The following is a 19,271-nucleotide window of genomic DNA, read 5'->3' as shown; positions in this document are numbered from 1 at the left end:
TTGTACTACTGCTTCTTGTTGGGAATCAATGCACTGCCACCTCATACTGGTTCAGAAATTTTGTTCTTGACTGGACTTGCGCTGTAATTTAAAATGTAAAAATGCCCCCTTCCTTGCACAATTAAAAGCACGTTTCACTTCCAAGTCATTACACCTACACCACGCACACTGTGTGTCTGTCCCGAATGGATGAAAACATCTGGGATCGGCTATATATGGGACGACAATTAGTTCACAGGACAATGCACACTATCCCTCTGCCCTAATACCAAGTAATAATCATTAGCTGAGCCTATCATTTGGCGAGTACCACTTGTAGTCTCAGACACAGCGGACCCATCACAGTCCAGCCTGGTACTCACACTGCCTCTCTCCAGTAGTAGCTGACATTTGCTGAGACAGTCGGGACTGTTGGTGAACTCCACCAGAGCTTTCTCTGCCTGGTGCCGGACGGCTGTGTCGGTAGTCTCATACAGCTGCTTACACAGGATCTCCAGCTGGGCAAGGCCCTGGATACACAAAGACAAAGAAAAGAAAGGTTGTTATCAGTGACCGACAGGCTAGTCTGACCAATACTGAATTTCACAAAAATTAACAAACGTTCATGATTGTAAAATAGGAAACAAACAAAAAATATAATGAAAGTTTTTCTCCAATATGCAGCTTGATTTGCAGGGCAAGGATTTTGCAAAACGCTTGTGCATGGCGCCATCTTTAACACCTTTCTCCTTAGTAAATGAAAGTGTATCCCCTTGAAATTTGGTAATTGCAATTGTGAACACTGCAATTAGCTTTCTTTTATTTTAATTAACTGTGTAGGCGTAGCATTATACCCTCTGTTTGATCTGGACCTGACTAATACAGCAGCAGGGATCACATACAGTGGCTATAAAAAATATTAACTCCTCTTAACTTTTTGCACATTTTCTTGTGCGTCAAAGTAAGCGTTTTTCTGTATTTTACATCCTATTTCTTCATAGGGAATGGGAATCAAATGTCATCCATGAGTGACAGGTATTTCACAATGTGCTCCATTGTTTTGAGGCAGAAAACATCCCACAACCTAAAATCCCCATTAAGATGGATGAACCTTCCTGGCAAGAAAGGTAAAATACAGCAAAATATTTTACAATGACTTAAAGATCAAGTATGAATAATATAATGAAAGTGAAAGTGAAACCAAAGTGAGTAAAGTAAGTTAATAATTTTACAATCCAGATTTTTCAGTTGGAATTTTATATATTGTCAAAATTGGTCATTATATAACATTTCTGCCACATGAACATCAGTTTTTCCATTTGTTAATGTTAAGTTTGGAAAACTATTTAAACCCTGCAACCCTACTCCAAGCCAAAATGTGGCCAAAAAACAACCATTCATTTGAATTGATCAATTAATTTCAAGGCTGGAGGCTATAACCAGGTCATGACTCGGGCCATCTCACAGCAGCTATAGGCTAAGCTCTTGCAAATAAAATAACCTCACAAAAACACTCAGGACAACACTGTTAAGAAATACACTACTATTGAATTTTGTCTGCATTTTCTGTAGACATCTCATTTCAGCTTGCTGAAACCAAGACTCTAATTGAAAACTATCAAACTCTTTAATCTATTTGGGCTCAGCCTACTGACTGCTCCACTTCTCTCCAAGAGCAATGGAGGCAAGTTATCAGCTCGTTAATGGGGTAATTCATAAAGGAGTCTCAGTGGAGTGTGGCAGATACAAAGACGGGAGAACAAAACACCTTACTGTGTACGTGTGACGTTGAGGCTTTGTACATTAGTATCCCACATTAACAAAGCCTAGATACCTCAGACACCCTCTACCAGCTTTCTGCTCAATCTGGCTGACATTTGTTTTAAAAGTGATATATATTAGCCTATATTTTATATGATGCACAGAAGAATCTTGTTCCTCACATGCTAACATGGGGGCACTGTATGGACAATGAGTCTCCTAAATGACTATTGCCTATTGCCTTAAGACTGTACACTGCAGAACTCTCAAAGAGTGCTAGACAGTGCAATCTTAGGCTACTGTGCAGTAGAAATTATGATGATGGTTTCAATTTCAATCACCTGGCCTGATGATGATGCACTGGCATGGTTTAGATTTCTTTTTGAACTAATTAATTAATTGCTAGAGTAATAATTAATCAATAATCAAAATAAATGTTTGTTGCAGCCATACATTAAACTATAGCACTGACTGAACTTTCTGTATTTGGAGGTCACTAAACTAGGTGTTTTTTTTTTTTTTCCTGCTGATGTGTACAAGCCCACTGTTAGAAATATCCTTTTGCATGCCAATAGCCTCCACTCAACCGCATTGGAAAACAAAGCTTTCCAGGAAGTCATCTCACCAGGGCTGAAAGAATTTATGACAGATCTGAAGAGAAGAAGACAAATAAAAATATTATGCCGAGCAAGTTTACAGATGGATAATATAAAAAGGGAATGGCGCCAGGAGGCTGAATGAAAGCTAGAGGGTACATAAAACAGACCATCCGGTATACTCTACAATATACACCTAAAACGACAAATGTTATTTTTAAAATACTGCCATATTATAAGTAGTGAACATACTGTCAGTGGAAGTGTTGAATTTCAAAATATGTTACATGTATAGGCCTATATGACATGCTGCATTACCAAACGCTGCAGTTCCATTAGGAGAAAGGATATCTAGAATCAAGTAGCGCTCCCCTTTAAAGACGCTAATCATCCTATGGCTGCCTTTTCTTTTATAGGCAATGAGAAGGCCTGTTTTGGCACAAGAGGAAGCAATCTAAATTTTCTTAGAAGACAAAAGAGGCCTTTTTTTACGCAATCGGAATGAATGAGTGAATTAATTTCAACAACTTCCTCTAATGTTGTCTAGTATTGTTATGTTCTAGACCGTAAGGGTTAAACCCCTATAGTGCCTCCTACACTGGCTGATAGCAATTGGTGTTTTTTTTTTTTTAAATCCTGGCTTATCATTGCTTCATGGGTCCTGAGATGATCATCTTGAATGTCAGCGAATATATTAACTGTCTACTCTGCATGCAATTCTGTAACCCTGATAAAGGCTATTGCAGCGTAAATGTGCTGTTTTATAACATTGAAGCTTTCTCTGTTCTCCAAAAGTAGACAAAATTATTTCTTTTTTTTTCCTGTCCAGCCATGTCCACCTGTGATTGACAGTTCTTACTTCCAGTCTGTACTCACTGTATTTTGTCAATCATCTCCTCAATTTAATTTCAGTCACGGTGGTCAGGCAATACTCCATTGTTTACTGTCTGTTCAACTAATTTTCCTCAATTTTTTCATTGACATATTACCTCAGGGCTTTCTTGAGACTTTATGGAACCAGCTGACAGAGTTGACTTTTCTCGTTTAGATTTCACTGAATCTATTTTGAATCGTTTAAATTCGCGCCTGATATGTTAAGTGAAATGACAGAGTCAGTAGTCTGGGTAGCTCATAACTCATAACAAAGTCACCCCACTGCGGCCAGACGCCTCACCTTTACAACTGGCACTCTTCCGACTCAGAGCGCCTCAGACTCGCCTAATAAAGCATGCATTTGTATTCCGTCTACAAGCATGAAGAAGCTTGAAGGCTTGAAGGACACGAGCTCGAAGGGGAGAGATTTACCTCCATTACCTCCAATGGTTTTGAGTTCCACCCATGTTGCAGGAAGGAAAAAGTGCTGAGTCATGCACAGTCACAGTACGATGCTAGCTACTGATAAACTGCTGATCGAAAGGGTGGGGGCATCAGGTTTGGGAACAGGATTAGGGGGTTGGTGGGAGAGGTGGAGGTCCGGGCGGGGGTGGGGCGTCTTCTTGGATCACGGTACAGATGTGGTTTATTTTAATGGCGGTGTGTGAATGGTGTAAGGTGTGTTTGTCGGAGGACCGACTGAGGTGAGACAGAGGGTTATCCCAGTCAAGGCAGGACGTCCCGGGGATGAGGGACGAGGTATGGAGCACACGGTATACAGATAGCAGATAACCGCCAGGAGTACAACTCTGCTGGGCATAGATAAGAGTTCGGATACTAAACCCCGCCAGTATACATATGCTGTCTGCTCTATTGAACAAAGCCTACACAAGTATAATGACTTTACGATGCACAATGACGAAGTTGCATCACACTGCAAGCCGAGTTACGAGATCAACACTCATTCATCTTGGCTTCGAATACTCACAATACACATACAGGAGGAGTGGAAAGGTACATGTAGAAAGAACTGGCGGTCTGACAATCTTACATTGGGGCGAGATAAATTTTATCATGAAGGAACATTGCGGACATTTATGCAGCCTATAATCCACACATAATTTCCAATCACAACATTAATCATAGCCTTCATAACATTCACTGCTTTCACCAAACTTTTGCTGCTAACCTTCCTACAAACCCCTCCCTCACAAATACACTGAGCCAATGGTGTCATGCATGGTAGTAATTTACAAAAGGCCAAACTAGATAGGATATCCAGCAGGTGCTCCAGTTTCCTCCCACCAAAGACATGCAGGTCAGGTGGACTGGACACTCTAAATTGCTGTCCAGGGCGTTTCTCTGTCTTCTGCCCAATGCTGAGATAAGCAGAAGACCATGAATGAATGAATGAATGAATGAATGAATGAGCTTCCCGTTTTCCCCCCACTATTGGGGACCTCACTACAATAAGGGACAGGATGTTAGTTTAGCACGCTACTTATGTAAACAAAAAACTGAACTAGCATGGCCAACGAAAAGAAATGTCCTACCACCGTTATTAGGAACTGGTTAGGATTTGCTAAATCCGACATACACATATATACATACATACATACATACATACACACACACACACACACACACACACACACACACACACACACACACACACACACACACAGGTATATACATACATATATATATGTATATACAGTACATATGCATGTATATGTACATGCATACATACATATAAATAGACAAAAGGTTCAGCAGGGAAACAAAAACACCTGTTTAGTCATTTCCAAAGGAAGCCAATGTTTTTCTGCTATACTAATTATATTAGGGCAGCCTGCCCACCTAAATTATCAGCCACCCAAGTAAATGTTTTTTTGGTTTTAATTTACTTGAATTTACATGGGGCTAATCTGGAGTTCAAACCTGGTGTTTCCAGTTCATGTATTTTCAAAAAAAAATTGCTCAATGATTGCTGAAAACAACAAAAACTGTCATGCACTGAAAGTCTGCTTGTGAACTACAGTGACCATAATTCATTGCACCTCTGATGCCGCACATGGAGCTGGTGCTGCTGGTGTTGCCATGCTGAGCCATGCCAAGCCTACGTTATATATAGAGGATGTAATCAACTTGTAATTAGCTGTGTGGTATATTTACTTCACAAACCATGCATTAATCAGATGGGAATATAATAACCAAGTAATTTACAATAGAGTGAAAGACTTTAGACTCATTTGCTAAATGTACTCATCAAGATCAGTCTCCAGAAAGCTTTGTGAATAGATATGAATAAACACTTACACTGGCAGTTATTTCAAAAGAGTTTGTTTTACAACTGGATAGGTTTATTCCTGTGTTGTGCCCTCCATGAGAAACAAGCAGCATTTGCTAACCTCTGCTCACTAGTGTTAATGAGCACTAGGGCATGGATAACTGCATGAAATATTGCTGAGGCCTTTCTTCTCATCGCAATAAGGAGTGAAATTAATTCTGTCCTCCGGTGTCTCCATTTAAAGCTCAGTGAGGATGAGAAAAGGCTCGACTTTCTGGTAGGAAATTTGAAACACATTACATATTAATTAAAGCTGCACTAGGCAACTTTGCACGCTGGCGGCTCCAAATGGCAGCGAGAGACAACTGTGTGAAAAATGTGAACTTCAATACCCAGAAATCCTGTAAAGTGATGTCAGTAAACTGCACACAGCACACTCATGTTTACCAACCGGGCCGCTCTGTGATGCTTTAAAGGATACCAAAGTGACAAGAGAGGAAAAAGCTCTGACGTTGATCTGTTTTGGAGACGGTATTTTCGGTTTTGATTCATCAATTTTCCATAAAAAACAGGCCACCACAGTACCAAAATCATACAAAACTGTGGCCTCAATATCAAGGTATGTACCAAATCATTACTTCTGTGAGTCGTTCCACCCCCTACAAATACGCACAACTCTTATCCTCTGAATTCCAATATTTTAGTGGTTTATAAAATTAAACCCACTGTACACAATTAACATAAGTTGGACATTGGGCAAGGTGAGTATTAACAATCAGTCAGACAGAGGGAACAGCTCAGCCAGGCAGCAGCACTGTATAGGCTACATCCGTATGCACATAAGGAGTCTGTGTGCCTCCCATCCAGGCCAGTTTAGCTGGTTGACTCATTTTAACCAAAGATACTGGGGCTCTGCAAAGAGGCTCAAATGGGTATGCTATTGAAAGCCTTGTAAACTTTTCATCCATTAACACTTATAGGGAAGCAGGTGTTAAACATGAGGCATTCATCAAGCCAATGTGCCATGCATCTTTGGGTATTAACTTCGAAATATGTTGTTTCTGCAATCAGAATAGTTCTTTCTGCTTTGGTTAGACTTCAGTACTGTTTCCAATGACAAAACACAACAAAACAGTTTGTCTCATCCCTCAATATGTGATGACACGTGTAAGTACAGTTACATGAACTGCAAAAGATAAGCGGAGACTATGGCCTTATTCAAGAATATTTTTCATTTCCTGATAACAAACCCATCAAATAAACCTTGTTTGCATGTAAAGGTTCGGACAAATGCTGTATGTTTCCAAGAAGTCAGTCTGGCATTCAGTGTCAGTAATGTAGCTCGAGCTGCACAGATCAGCATCTCTCTTCTCCGTTTCTAACGTTAGCTCGGGGGCTAAAGCTATTAATTGGACTGGTTTCACTATAAATGTGGTATTACCCTCTAAATCCAATAACCATTTAGTTGGTTTGGAATTTTGTGTTAGTAAAATTCAGTGCCCACTCGTCAGCGTCCCTACCGCATGCTAAGCTACCACACACCACAGCGAGCCAGTGCCAGTACAACAATAACATGCTGAATATGGTTAGCTGTAATATTTCAAGAGCGAGTCGTGGGTCTTGTTTAGGACATGGGTTGTGGTCCGGTGGGCCTTTTAGGAGAAATGTAAGCCTGCGAGAGTATAATATTGCCAGGTAACTTCATCCATAGAGCCCTCTTCACCTTGCAGCTATTCTCCAAAACATGTGTCCAGTCCAGACCTCGAAGCAGCTAACGTTCAGGCAGGCTAGCTAAAGAAAGCAGCACTGGTTACACACACAGATAACATAGGGACAAAACCCCAGGTATACACGCGTTTGAATGGTCTATATGGTAATAACAATAGCCATGATGCTTATACTAGAGGCAAACAGTTAAACAAAACGACACATGATTTCAAACGGGGTCGGGCGGGAGAAGTTGACGTCTGTGCTGAAAGCTAACGTTAGCCTAGCTAGCTTGCTGGGGGGAGCTGTCTTGTTTTAGCGCAACTGGTCGGTCACCAAACTTCAAATCTTGTGCACAAAGCACCGATGAAAACTCAGCTTTTCCTAATTGGGACAGAGCTAATTCCCGCATGACGAAACCCACTGGCGCCAAAATGTTTCAAGCCAGTTACTAGAGCTAGCCTGACAGCTCTTTCCCCCTCATCCCTAACGACGTCCGCGGCCAGCCCATTTGAATCTGTGGATGCCTTTATTGTTTACTCCGTTAAAATAATCTTGGAAAATACACTGGGAGCCCGGCGGCGCCCTCCGGTCGATTCGGCCTAACATCGGGAATAAAACACGTGATAATGCACGGGTATGAGTGTTTTGTTTTCGTTTTCACGCCTAAAAGTAACCTTGCAGCTAACAGCAGCTAACTACGTTAATGCAATAAGCTGCCTGCACGATGACAGGCCACAAGTCAACACAAGCAGCCACATCCTTTTATTACTGCCGACAGCCAAAGCACGGCCACTTTCTGCACGTACTGGGCACATACTAGCTCTGCGCGATGAATAAAGCATCTGAATCCGTGCACCGACTAATTTTTATGCATATCAATAATGTGTTGATTACAAAAACATAAACCTCTGCTTACCTGCACATGATCCGCCATTTTTCTCCATTTCATGCACCTCTCACTCCCCCGCTTATGGGGATGGAAAGTGACAACAGCGCCCCTCATGGCTGCCTTAGTGGCTGAGAAAAATCCCATTCATTTTCCCACTGACGAATGCAAAATAATTTCTCACGCGCAATTAACTGCACGGACTTTGCCAGAGCAGTGTCTTTTCAATAAATAAGGTCATGAACTACGAGTTTCAACAACGGTCATTGCAATAAAACACTGTAAAAACTAAATTTCGTCATTATCAGCCAGCAAATAACTACAATCAACAACGAAAGATTATTTTAATAGACATGTATTCTAGGTTATGTTTAATTTAGTGCACTCTGTAATATAGATTCACATCATTTTGCCACAATGATAAGTTACGCATTTGTCACTGAACGCAACAACCAGAGGGCGACATTATAGTTTTCCCACCAGGAGCTGCGAGGTCACGTGACCTCTCTTAATCCGGAAGGAGCGAAAAAAAGCAAAGCGAATAACCAGGAAATAACACGCTAGCGGGGTACACACTCATGGATTCCCATTCAAACAGCGTGTTTTTATGGTGTCGACAAACCAAATCTTAACACCTATTTTGTGATTTCCATAGCTTGACGTGGTGTTAACAGTGTCTTCTGTTACATATGTGTGTGTTTCCTTTGTCAGTAGAGTGTGAAACGGTAAAACATGAACAACTTTGTGATACTAACTGGAGGGACTGGTAGCTTCCTCTCAAGTATCCAGCTCGTTCAGACCGGGATCAGCCGCTATAGATGGGTGCGCCTTATTTATGTAAAGCCTCTCTCCGAGTGAGCGGGGCTTCCTTCGTGGGAAACAGAGAGGAGGGACATTTATGAATGACAATGTGATGAATTACGGCAACATGACCAGTGCTATAGTTTCACCAACAAATGTTTCGAGTACGTTGTATTTGTCAGTATGCGCAGCTGTTGAAGCACAAGTTTGCAACTTTCATTTTAATTTGAAAACTGACTCTTTCTGAAGCAAAGGTTTGGAAGTGGCTTAATACAGCTCATAATGCTAATAATGATCACAAAACCCAAGATCTCTTAGGAGAGCAACCCACATCTCGACTTGTTTCCATTCATTTTGCAAATTAGGCCTACTAACTACTATTGTGATATACAGAACACATTAGAACAGTGGTTCTCAACGTGGGGTCTGGGGACCACTGGGGGTCCTTGAGGGGGTTCCAGGGGGTCCCCAGCAAACTGATGAATTGTTAAACTTCAGCATTATTTAATTCACAAGAAGTTAACACAATTAGAGAATGTAGAAGAATGACTATTTTGATCATAGTTTCACTGTTATCTCTCTACCTACAATACAGATAGTCTTGGAATTCTGGATCAAAATCATGTCTAACAATAATATTCTCCGATTTACGTCCGAGAGACAAAATTTCATCAAATGGGGGTCCATGGTTGTGATATGTACTAAATTAGGGTCCTTGATATGAAAAAGGTTGAGAATCACTGTATTAGAACACGGGGAACATGGAGTGACTGTACTGTAGATACAAAGGAGATTATGGTATTCAAGGGTGGAAGTAACTAATTACACTTAGGCTACTCCAGTGACTGTAATTGAGTAGCTTTTTGTGTACTTGTGTTTTGTGTATATATATGTATATGTATATATACATATATATATGTATATATATATATATATACATATATATATTGTATTTTTTCAGCCAGTGATTTTACTTTTACTTAAGTATGTTTTTACTCAAGTATTGTACTTAGCTATCCAAAACACTAGAATCTAGTTTGAACTCTGTCCTCTCATCTTTTCAGAGTTGGATGGAAAAGATCACATCTAAAATGTTGTCCTTTCAAAAAAAGTACCTGAGTAACTTTTTAAATGAGCTACTTTTTACATTTACGCAAGTCGATTTTTACACCAGTACTTTAGGCCATACCAAGGACATGGGAGGTTAGGGTGCAGAGGACATAGGAGGTTAGGGAGCAGAGGACATAGGAGGTTAGGGAGCAGAGGACATAGGAGGTTAGGGTGCAGAGGACATAGGAGGTTAGGGTGCGGATGTAAACAAAGTGAGTCCTCGTCTCCTTTCACAGTAAGTGAACATTCTAAATGCGGTATTGATTTACCTGAGCACTGTAATGGTGAAATGCCCATGTGTTCTTGAGAGGTTAAGGTGCTGTCAGTCAAGTTCTGAGGGTTAAATTTGACCTTTGACCTCGCACTGGTAGAATTCTTGACTGCATATCCGCATATCTCTGCACAAGACACACGTGAGACTTTTCCTTCTCCGTGTGCTGATCCGTGTGCCATACATATCCTTCATACATTATGCTACTGTTAAGTGAATATATTTGATAAGTTGTAGCTATACCTTTATTATAACACTAGTCAGCAAGCCACAACACTTTCTGTACATATGTATGGCCTTCTGTAGACTTTTTTCTATTGCTTATATTCTATTTGTCTTTTCCCTCGCTGAATTGTATTCCTCTTGGTACTGCAACAATGCAGTTTCCCTAGTTTCATACCATATTTCATCTTATTGTTTTATTTCACTCTTTTGTTAAATACTCAATTCTGATTGGCCAATGAAGGCATCCTGAGGTCTATTATTTCTGGATAACAGAACCGTTTCACATAACAGACTGCTGTTGCACATCTAATCATATCAGTCCGCAGTCAAGAAGTCCTCTCCATCTTGTTGATTTCCAATCAAAGTAAGTAGCGGCACCTTGTGGCACAAACTAGTTACTGCAGACAAACACGAGGCTAAGTGAGGTTGGAAAGGAGGAAGATTCTTGCCAATGTCATTTATTCAAAGAACAATGAATGGTGGTTGCGGGCTGCAAGGTTTTGTGACTGTGAATTTGCTGTTTTATTGGTGGATGTTTACCCTCTGATGATCACAGTTCCCTCGCCGTCTCATTTCCCAGCACTACATGACCTTACCCAACTGCAGTCCAAAATCTTTGCTGTCAGAAGTGGGATTCGAACCCACGCCTCCAGGGGAGACTGCGACCTGAACGCAGCGCCTTAGACCGCTCGGCCATCCTGACTTCAGCAGGCATGCTGTCAGACAGATTTAAAGGGGTAGTACGTGTTATTTTACAGGTAGGCTACTCACCCACCCAGTCAAAATAACTTTATTGTCATAGTTTGGGCAAATTGAGATACGCGGGCCCGCTCATGTTAACACCGGGTTATTAATGGCTTTCTATTTTATTCTGGTTGAGAAACACTGCAATAATTAGCGTGAGTGAAAACTGTTTTTTAAAAGGCAGAAAAAACGCTTTCTTGCTGTTTTGTTTGCTTGAAAATCTCAATCTGATACCATTAACCATATGAAAGCAATAAAAACATAATATGTAAAAAAAAAAAAAGTCTCAAACAATAACAATCCTCCAACGTTTTCACTGCAGCATTTTAGAAAATAATTCAAATAGTCCCTGCATGGCTGTAAATTACAGAAATTTCTCAACTTAACTAATTTTAAATAATTAGTTCAGAAATCCAATGGAATCCTCTTCTGTACATCCATTTCTACAGAAGAGGATTCCATTAAGCAACAACACACACCAAGACATTACATTTAATGAATAATACAGTTTTTTTTGATTGCCAAGACACATTTCTTGAAATTATGCTCCATTTCCCGAAACTCTAAACACAAATGCATAACTGCACACTCATCTTCACAAAGTTCAAACTTCCATGTCAAAACCAAACTCTCCACTCAAAACCATGTAATCTTACATCTAAACCAAACTTTGCCTTCAGACATCACACAAAAGCCATCAAATACACGTACACTACAAAACAACCATTACACACTGGTGAGATCAATTCAAAACACTACTGTAAAAACCTGTTACTGCAATGAATACTGTAATGCACTTATGGTTTTCCCCCAGAACAACCTCTTTACATGATGAACACAATATAAAGACACAGCACATGTATACATTTTTAAAATGTTTAATTCCTCAATGTACTGTAGTAAAATAAACTGAAATTGAGTGAAAAAGTAAATGTACTGTAAAAATATGCAACTGATACTGATACTGATTCCATGTATTTACCAATATAAACCAATGGAGAAAAAAAACAGTTTGTACATAAAGAAAGAAATCACATTTATTCTGCCTCAGCATCCCGTCTCTGGTCTGGGTCAGGCCAGAGATTCTCATCAACATCACATCACATCACAAAACAAGTGAACTGACCCATGGCCCTTTTATCTATCTATCCTGAGCTTCTGATTGGTGTGTGAACAATTTTGACTCTTAGTGTTTGCACCTGGGGAATTGTGTGTTAATTGGGTTCGAGCTGTGATGACTTGAGTTAATGATATTGAATGCCAGTGCTTTCTAAATGAGCACATGGTGCAGCCAGTGATATATGAAGGGATTTGTGTGTAGAGTTTTTCACAAAAAGTTCAACAAATCTGAATCATGTGTGGAAACAGGGGAATAGTGTTTATAGTTTTGGGAAATGGGTCTGTCTTTTGGTAGATGGCGTCATGGTTTGGGATGTTTAGTTAATAGGCCCAGTTATAGTGTGTAAGCGATCGAGAAAAACTGTAATAATCCAGTAAACGGATAAGTCATTTTAGGTCTTCCATATTTGAAAAACAGGCTACTCTTCACTGCTATAACTGAATATGAAATGATGTGTGTGTGTGTGTGTGTGTGTGTACTTTAGAGCATATACAGGTTGATCTCCATTTCCTTCTGTAGTGGTGTCAATAGATGACTGTAAAGGCAGACACAGTTTCAAACATACTACCATTTGATTACAATTAGGATTGATGAATCACATCCCACACTGCAATATCTCTCCATATCTTCCTTTTCTATACTTGCTTCATTTTTTAAACAGCATTTAAATATCAAAACCACACAAACAATTGATAGTTTAATTATGCATACACTGTTGACTGGAGTGGAACTTTTCAATTCTCGACAATTCTCTATAGAAATAAAACTTTACAGCCAGCGCATGATTTTAGATCAAATTATATTGAGGGAAAAATAGGTAGGGAAAGGGGTTTGTGGGAATTTGATGGTGAGTGGGGGGTGTCAGGGGTGAGCACAGGTGTCAGTGTGCTCAGGCTCTTCGCTTGAAGATCTGGAGGAATTTGTTGGAGTCCTTGTTGGAAGTGGACTCCATGTTCTTCTCCTTCTTCCTCTTCTTGCGGGTTGGGGTCAGGGCACCAATGACTCTTCTTAGCCAGCTGATTTTCTTGGACTTTTTCCCCGTTCTCACCTCGCGGAGCTCACGCTCCAGATTGGCAAGCTTGTCCTCCATGCTGGTCTTCGTCTTGTTCCACTCCAGCTCCTTCTCCTCCAGGGCCTGCTGGCTCTTGTTTTTATCCCTGACAAGACAGGTCCGCTCCTCCTGCCACTGGAGGAGGTGGCTCTCCAGCTGCTGCTCAGCATGCTTCAGGGTCTCTGTGATCTTGTTCTTTTCATCACTTCGCTCCTTTGGAGCCAGCTGGGAGGCCAGGTGCTTCTCCAGCACCTTCTGGGCCTCCTCTTTCTCCTTTTGGAGAGCCTCCTTCAACTCCTCTGTTGTGAAGAGAGCCTCCTTCTCGTTTTTGTTCAACTCCACAAGTTGAAGCTGCAGTCCAAGGATGATTGCCTCATCTTTCTGTGCAGCCTGGATGTTACAGTAAAAGGTGTAAAGGGGTAGACATGTAGAGAGCCTCTTGATGCCATTCCACCGGCAATGGAAATGTTGTTGGTACTTGCACTACTGAAAAGGTCAGTCATTTTTGCATATTTTGATGCCTCAGCTTCACGGGACTTTATTTTTTGTCCCTCAATTTCTCTGCCCCACCTTTTCGTTTTTTGGAAGGATTCAAGCTGGGGAACATTCGTCCGTCAAAGAGGGGGAAGAAGGGGGGAGAAGAGGGGAGAAGAAAAGAAAGGGGAAAAGAGAGGAAAAGGAAAAAATGAGAAAGAAAAGAAAAATGTGGCTAATTTTCCCCGTAAATCTCCCGTATTTCCCTTTTTTTATTTTTACAGTTATAGAGAGAGAGAGAGAGAGAGAGAGAGAGAGAGAGCGGTGAGTGAGTGAGGGGTGAGTGAGAGAGTGAGAGAGAGAGACAGGTGAGTGAGAGAGAGTGAGAGAGAGAGAGAGAGAGAGAGGTGAGTGAGAGAGAGAGAGAGTGAGAGAGAGAGACAGGTGAGTGAGCGAGAGAGAGAGAGAGAGACAGGTGAGTGAGAGAGAGTGAGAGAGAGAGAGAGAGGTGAGTGAGAGAGAGAGAGTGAGAGAGAGAGACAGGTGAGTGAGCGAGAGAGAGAGAGAGAGAGACAGGTGAGTGAGCGAGGGAGAGAGGTGAGTGAGCGAGAGAGAGAGAGAGAGCGGTGAGTGAGCTATGCCTCCACCCCTCGCGAACGGAGCGTCAAGATGAGCCGATCAGCGCGATCAGACAGTAGTAAAACTTGAAAGGAATGGAAAGGAATCCAGCGCCACCGCTCGGCCATCCTGACTCTAGTGCACAGCTAGTCAGACGTTTAAAGGGGCAGTACGTCATGTATTCATTCACCTCCACACCTGTATTATGAGTTGAAATGTGTTGGGGACACTGGAGTGAAACGGACTATTTCATATATTCTGATTGTCAGGAGCTTGTCTTGTCTGTGTGTGTGTTTTAGTCTTTGTCCTGTCTATTTTGTAATGTTATGTGTTATGATGTAAGTGTATGACTATAGGCTATTATAATCTCATGAGGAGAAGAAGAAACCTAAATTCCATATTACGTATACTGTTTTCATTAATCTCATTGGTATTTGTATTTGTATACTTTATTATCCCCGTGGGGAAATTTGTCCTCTGCATTTGACCCATCCTATACACACACTAGGGGCAGCTGCAGTACAGCGCCCGGGGACCAACTCCAGTTCTTTTGCCAGTGCCACTGACAGGAGTATTAACCCTAACATACATGTCTTTTGATGGTGGGAGGAAACCGGAGCACCCGGCGGAAACCCACACAAACACGGGGAGAACATGCAAACTCCACACAGAAAGGACCTGGGACGGACCAGGGTTCGAACCCAGGACCTTCTTGCTGTGAGGTAACAGTGCTACAATAACCACTGAGCCACCGTGCCATCCATTACTTCTGCAACTGAGACAGTTGCAGAAGTAATGGATGCAACATCGAACTGCGTGGGGTGGGGTCTCCAAGCCACATTTCTTCGTGGTCAAGGCTTTGATAGAGCATCTATAATGAGCGGGCATGTGAGTGGAGTCCAGCAGAGTATAATGAAGCTGTACCCAAAGACACTCTTCACCCATTCCAAAAGTCATGCCCTGAAACTTGTTGTTGTTCATGGGTGTTCTTTAGTCAGGAACACAGTGGGCACCGTGGAGAAGGTTGCTGTTTTCTTCTCACCATCAGTGAGAAGGAAGAGCGTACTGCAAACCCAGCCCGTGTCTGCAGAACGAAGAAAATGTGGAGATACAAAGAAGCATCCCTCAAATGTCTGACAGAGCTTTGAAAAAGCCAGCATGTTGCGACAAAGCACAGACTCTTTTGACACTATTGTCACTTCAGAGATGACAAGCAATATCCATAGCTACTACAACCAGTGACAAACCAACTCCAATGTCCCAACATTGACTTGGTGGCAGCCCAAGAGACAGAAGAGGTGATTCAGTGTGTCGCCAGTTTACAGAATGAGGAGGGATTCAGCTCAATATGTAAACAAGCAGAAGAACTGTCCAAGTCCATTGATGTTGTCTCTGTGAAAAAGAGGGTGACAGTGAGACAGCAGCACAGAGAGAACACACCTCCCCAGTCAATTGATGAGCATTACAGATTGAACCTGTTTTATACTTTCATTGATCACCACTAACCACTGGACTAGGTTTTCTGAAAGAACTGAACCTGCTTCATTGGCATTTTACCCGGTACCTAACCAACTGTCAAAGCGGACAAAGGAGAAGATGATAAATTGGTACAAAGTTGACTTACCTTATCCAGAAGTCATTGAGCAAGAACGTCACAGATGGTTGCGTTCAAGCATGACAGCATAGAGGCTGACTGGCCTTGCTGCAGTGCTGTGATGCCTGTCCACAGACCATAGCCACAGACACATAAAGGTGGATCCAGAACAAATCCTGAGGCAAATCCTGACAAAATGGCAGATTTTGGTCCTCAGTTACATGTTTCTGAATAAAAGTTAAATTATCTATGAACACCTTTGATTTCTACACATGTAATTGGAGTTGAACTTACCTTACTGTAACTACCAACACACTTAGAAACATTTTAAACAGTACGTACTACGTATTATTTTTAAATCAAAATAAGATTTAAAAATAATGTTTATTTGCTGAATTGAACATTGTTTCAGACTGAAGAGTTTCAGACCAAGTTAGTTACGTAAAAGAATCAGTGTCTCCACCACCGCTGAAGAGACAGAGCTGCCAACAGGTTGTTTGTGTGAACCCTAGGGGGCGGAAAATGAGACTGCCAACAGGAAGAACCTGGTATACATGATTGGAGCGAGGAAAACTATGTTGACTTAAAAAACCTGTTAACACCAAAGTGCAGTGTTTTAACGAAGAGCAACGCTGAACAAAATATTTAATTCATGCATTGACTTAGCCACTAGAGTTAGAAAATCAGCGAGCTGCTTCCTGGTATGTGGGTGTGCAGAGCACCAGCCTTGCATTGCTTGATGCTTGTTTGACTTCTGCTGCACTCCCTGGTGTACGAGCGCACGCTGTATTTCCATTATCCAGGGCTGTTGGGACTCTGCGCTGCCTAAATAGTGCAAACCACAATCCCCCTAAGCACTGCGCATAGCAAAAACTGTTACACACAAACTAACAAACAAATGAACGAATGCACAAACAAACACAAGAATGTACACACAGAGCTGGCTCTTAGTTCACATGGGACATTTAGCTTTATTCAGAAGTGAAACATGATGGAAACTTTGGCGTAAGCTCCATGGAGGAACTCCTCCCATTCGTGAAGTTAGGAGTACATCCATGGATGGATGTAGGAATTAGGAAGCTCTGTCCCCCTGGGGAGTTCCTCTGGAGCCTGGACATGGTGGTGGTGGGGTGGAGGAGGGACGAAGGTAAGCACAGAGACTGGAATGACAGCAGCATACAGCATAGATCTGTGAGTAGCACAATAGCATTGAAGGTGACGTGTTTATACTCCCGTCACTTAGACGATTGGCTCTCTGAGAGGGAAGTGACGGCTAACTCTGATTGGTTCTCTGGAAAAAGAGGGAAAGTGTTCGCCAACTCTGATTGGGTAAAGAGAAGCATGAATGAAACTAGAGAGAGGTGGGTGGATTTAGGGAGTCTTCCTGAAATTGCGTAAACTAGTATGGTTTCATGGGAATTCTCAGCATGGTGATATGTCTTTAACAAAACATATTGTTTGGCCAAAACAACCCATTGTATAAATTTCCATTATTTTTTGAACAGTTTGAACACCATTTGAAACCATATACTTAGATCATGTGCAGGTAGCAAGAGGTTTGTGCAGAGAACATTCAAAATTCAATCACATCCCAAAATTCTGCGATGTCACCAAATGTCTTTTTTTTTGGCAAAAAATGCAGGAAGAACTGAGAGAAACCAGCCTACAAGCAGAGTGTTTGTTATGATCAGTAGTGACAAATCTCTTCCTCAAGGAGGCAGTACAGGATCGAGTTGTACTTACGTCAGTGTCCTGTGTCTTGTATGGCTACAAACAATACAGGCACCACACACACACGAACACACACACACACACACACACACACAATCTGTAACAGAGTGAACTGCATGATACACGATAAACATGAAGCTAATATGTTTATTTTTCTCAGATTTCATCTACTTTTTTTTTTTTTTCCTCATTTAAAACAGAGATGCATGCCTGTCAATGTGTGTGTGTGTGTGTATGTGTGTGTGTGCGCGCACACTTGCACACTTGCAGGGTAATATAGAAAACAAGAGCGGCTCAGCAGGAATCCTAATGTTAGGGTATTTGTGTCACAGAAGCAATAGAGAGAAGATAGAGAGAGAGAGAGCATGAGAGAGGCATAGAGTGAGGGAAGCATAAACATATCCTCCATATTGGAGTTTGAAGATAAAGTATGTTGTTGTGGTGAATGTGGTACTCCTCTACTTTTATGCCCCATTTGGTGTGACAAGGCAGAGAGGGGGTAGAAAAAGGATGGCGGCACGGACAATGAAAGAGTGAGTAGGAGGTAGAGAAGCAAATGAGAGGTTAGTGGAGGTTCTGGAATAAGGGAGAAGTGTTGAGTAAATAGAGGAGGGAAATGGAAGTGAATGCGATTAAGAGAAGAATAGTAATAAATAGACAAAAATGATAAATGAATGGAGGACAGTGGGGGAAAAGAGAATGATGGGGGGGGGGGGGGGGGGGTTGAAGCGGTATGAGAGCCAGTGGATCATGAGCGCGAGGGCCACAGGTGGCTCCTCTTCACTCCATCAGGCAGAGGAGATTGTAGGCCATGGGGAGAAGGAAATAGACGGGCGGAGGAGAGATTGAGAGGAAGCAAACAAGAGGAAATTAGCTGCTTCAAACGTGTCCCCCAAACGCTAATGTCCTCCTCCCTCTTTCAGCATTACTCCTCTCCTGCCACTCTCAGTCTCCTTCAATCCCTCCTTCCTTTTCCTCTTCACTCCCCCTCACCCTCACCTGACTGCATAGCCTCCTGACAGTTCTACAGTAATCAGTCTGAATATGCTGGAATGACGGACCTGCAGAAGTGGATGTAATAGTCCTGAGTTGATTCAGTGGGAGTTGTAGCTCTGAGTGTAAATCAGCATCTTCACATAACCAATTCATACATCTATGGGGTATTGACACTGCTCAGCACTGACTGAGACTTCACCAATGGGTCCATACGCCACAAACTGCTGGAAACAACATTAGTACCCTGAGGTTACATCACTGATGACGTGTCCACGTGTGTCATAATAATAATAAATTATAATCAACCTCACACCTTTCATATAATTGTTCATATAATTCCTATAATTTGTATAGCACATTATAATGAAGCAGCTCAAAGTGCTTGTCATGGAATGTGCACACACCACAGGGAGATATTTTCAGGCGGCAGTGCTGAGTTAG

At 41.7% G+C, this 19,271-nt stretch overlaps 1 protein-coding gene and 1 non-coding gene across 3 annotated transcripts in view; both read right to left on the bottom strand.

The window, feature by feature from the left end:
- Positions 1-8,171, bottom strand: part of xpo7 (exportin 7) — a 32,020-nt gene extending 23,849 nt beyond the window's left edge. Inside the window, exons 1-2 of one of the 2 annotated variants that reach the window (XM_071914299.2) lie at positions 8,126-8,171; positions 363-509 (exon numbers count right to left, since the gene is read on the bottom strand). In XM_071914299.2, coding sequence (XP_071770400.1) covers positions 363-509; positions 8,126-8,158 — 180 coding nt within the window. In that variant the 5' untranslated portion in view covers positions 8,159-8,171. The remainder of the gene's footprint in view (positions 1-362; positions 510-8,125) is intronic. The other variant, XM_078286359.1, reaches the window with a different exon arrangement.
- Positions 8,172-11,122: 2,951 nt separating this feature from the next.
- On the bottom strand, positions 11,123-11,205 carry trnal-cag (transfer RNA leucine (anticodon CAG)). The gene has a single exon. It is a non-coding gene; the product is annotated as a tRNA-Leu (tRNA).
- Positions 11,206-19,271: the final 8,066 nt, after the last annotated feature.

Source organism: Centroberyx gerrardi, chromosome 2, assembly GCF_048128805.1.
Source record: "Centroberyx gerrardi isolate f3 chromosome 2, fCenGer3.hap1.cur.20231027, whole genome shotgun sequence".
NCBI lineage: Eukaryota > Metazoa > Chordata > Actinopteri > Beryciformes > Berycidae > Centroberyx > Centroberyx gerrardi.
Note: the sequence above shows the minus strand (reverse complement) of the source record. Positions and strands in the feature narration are given on the sequence as shown.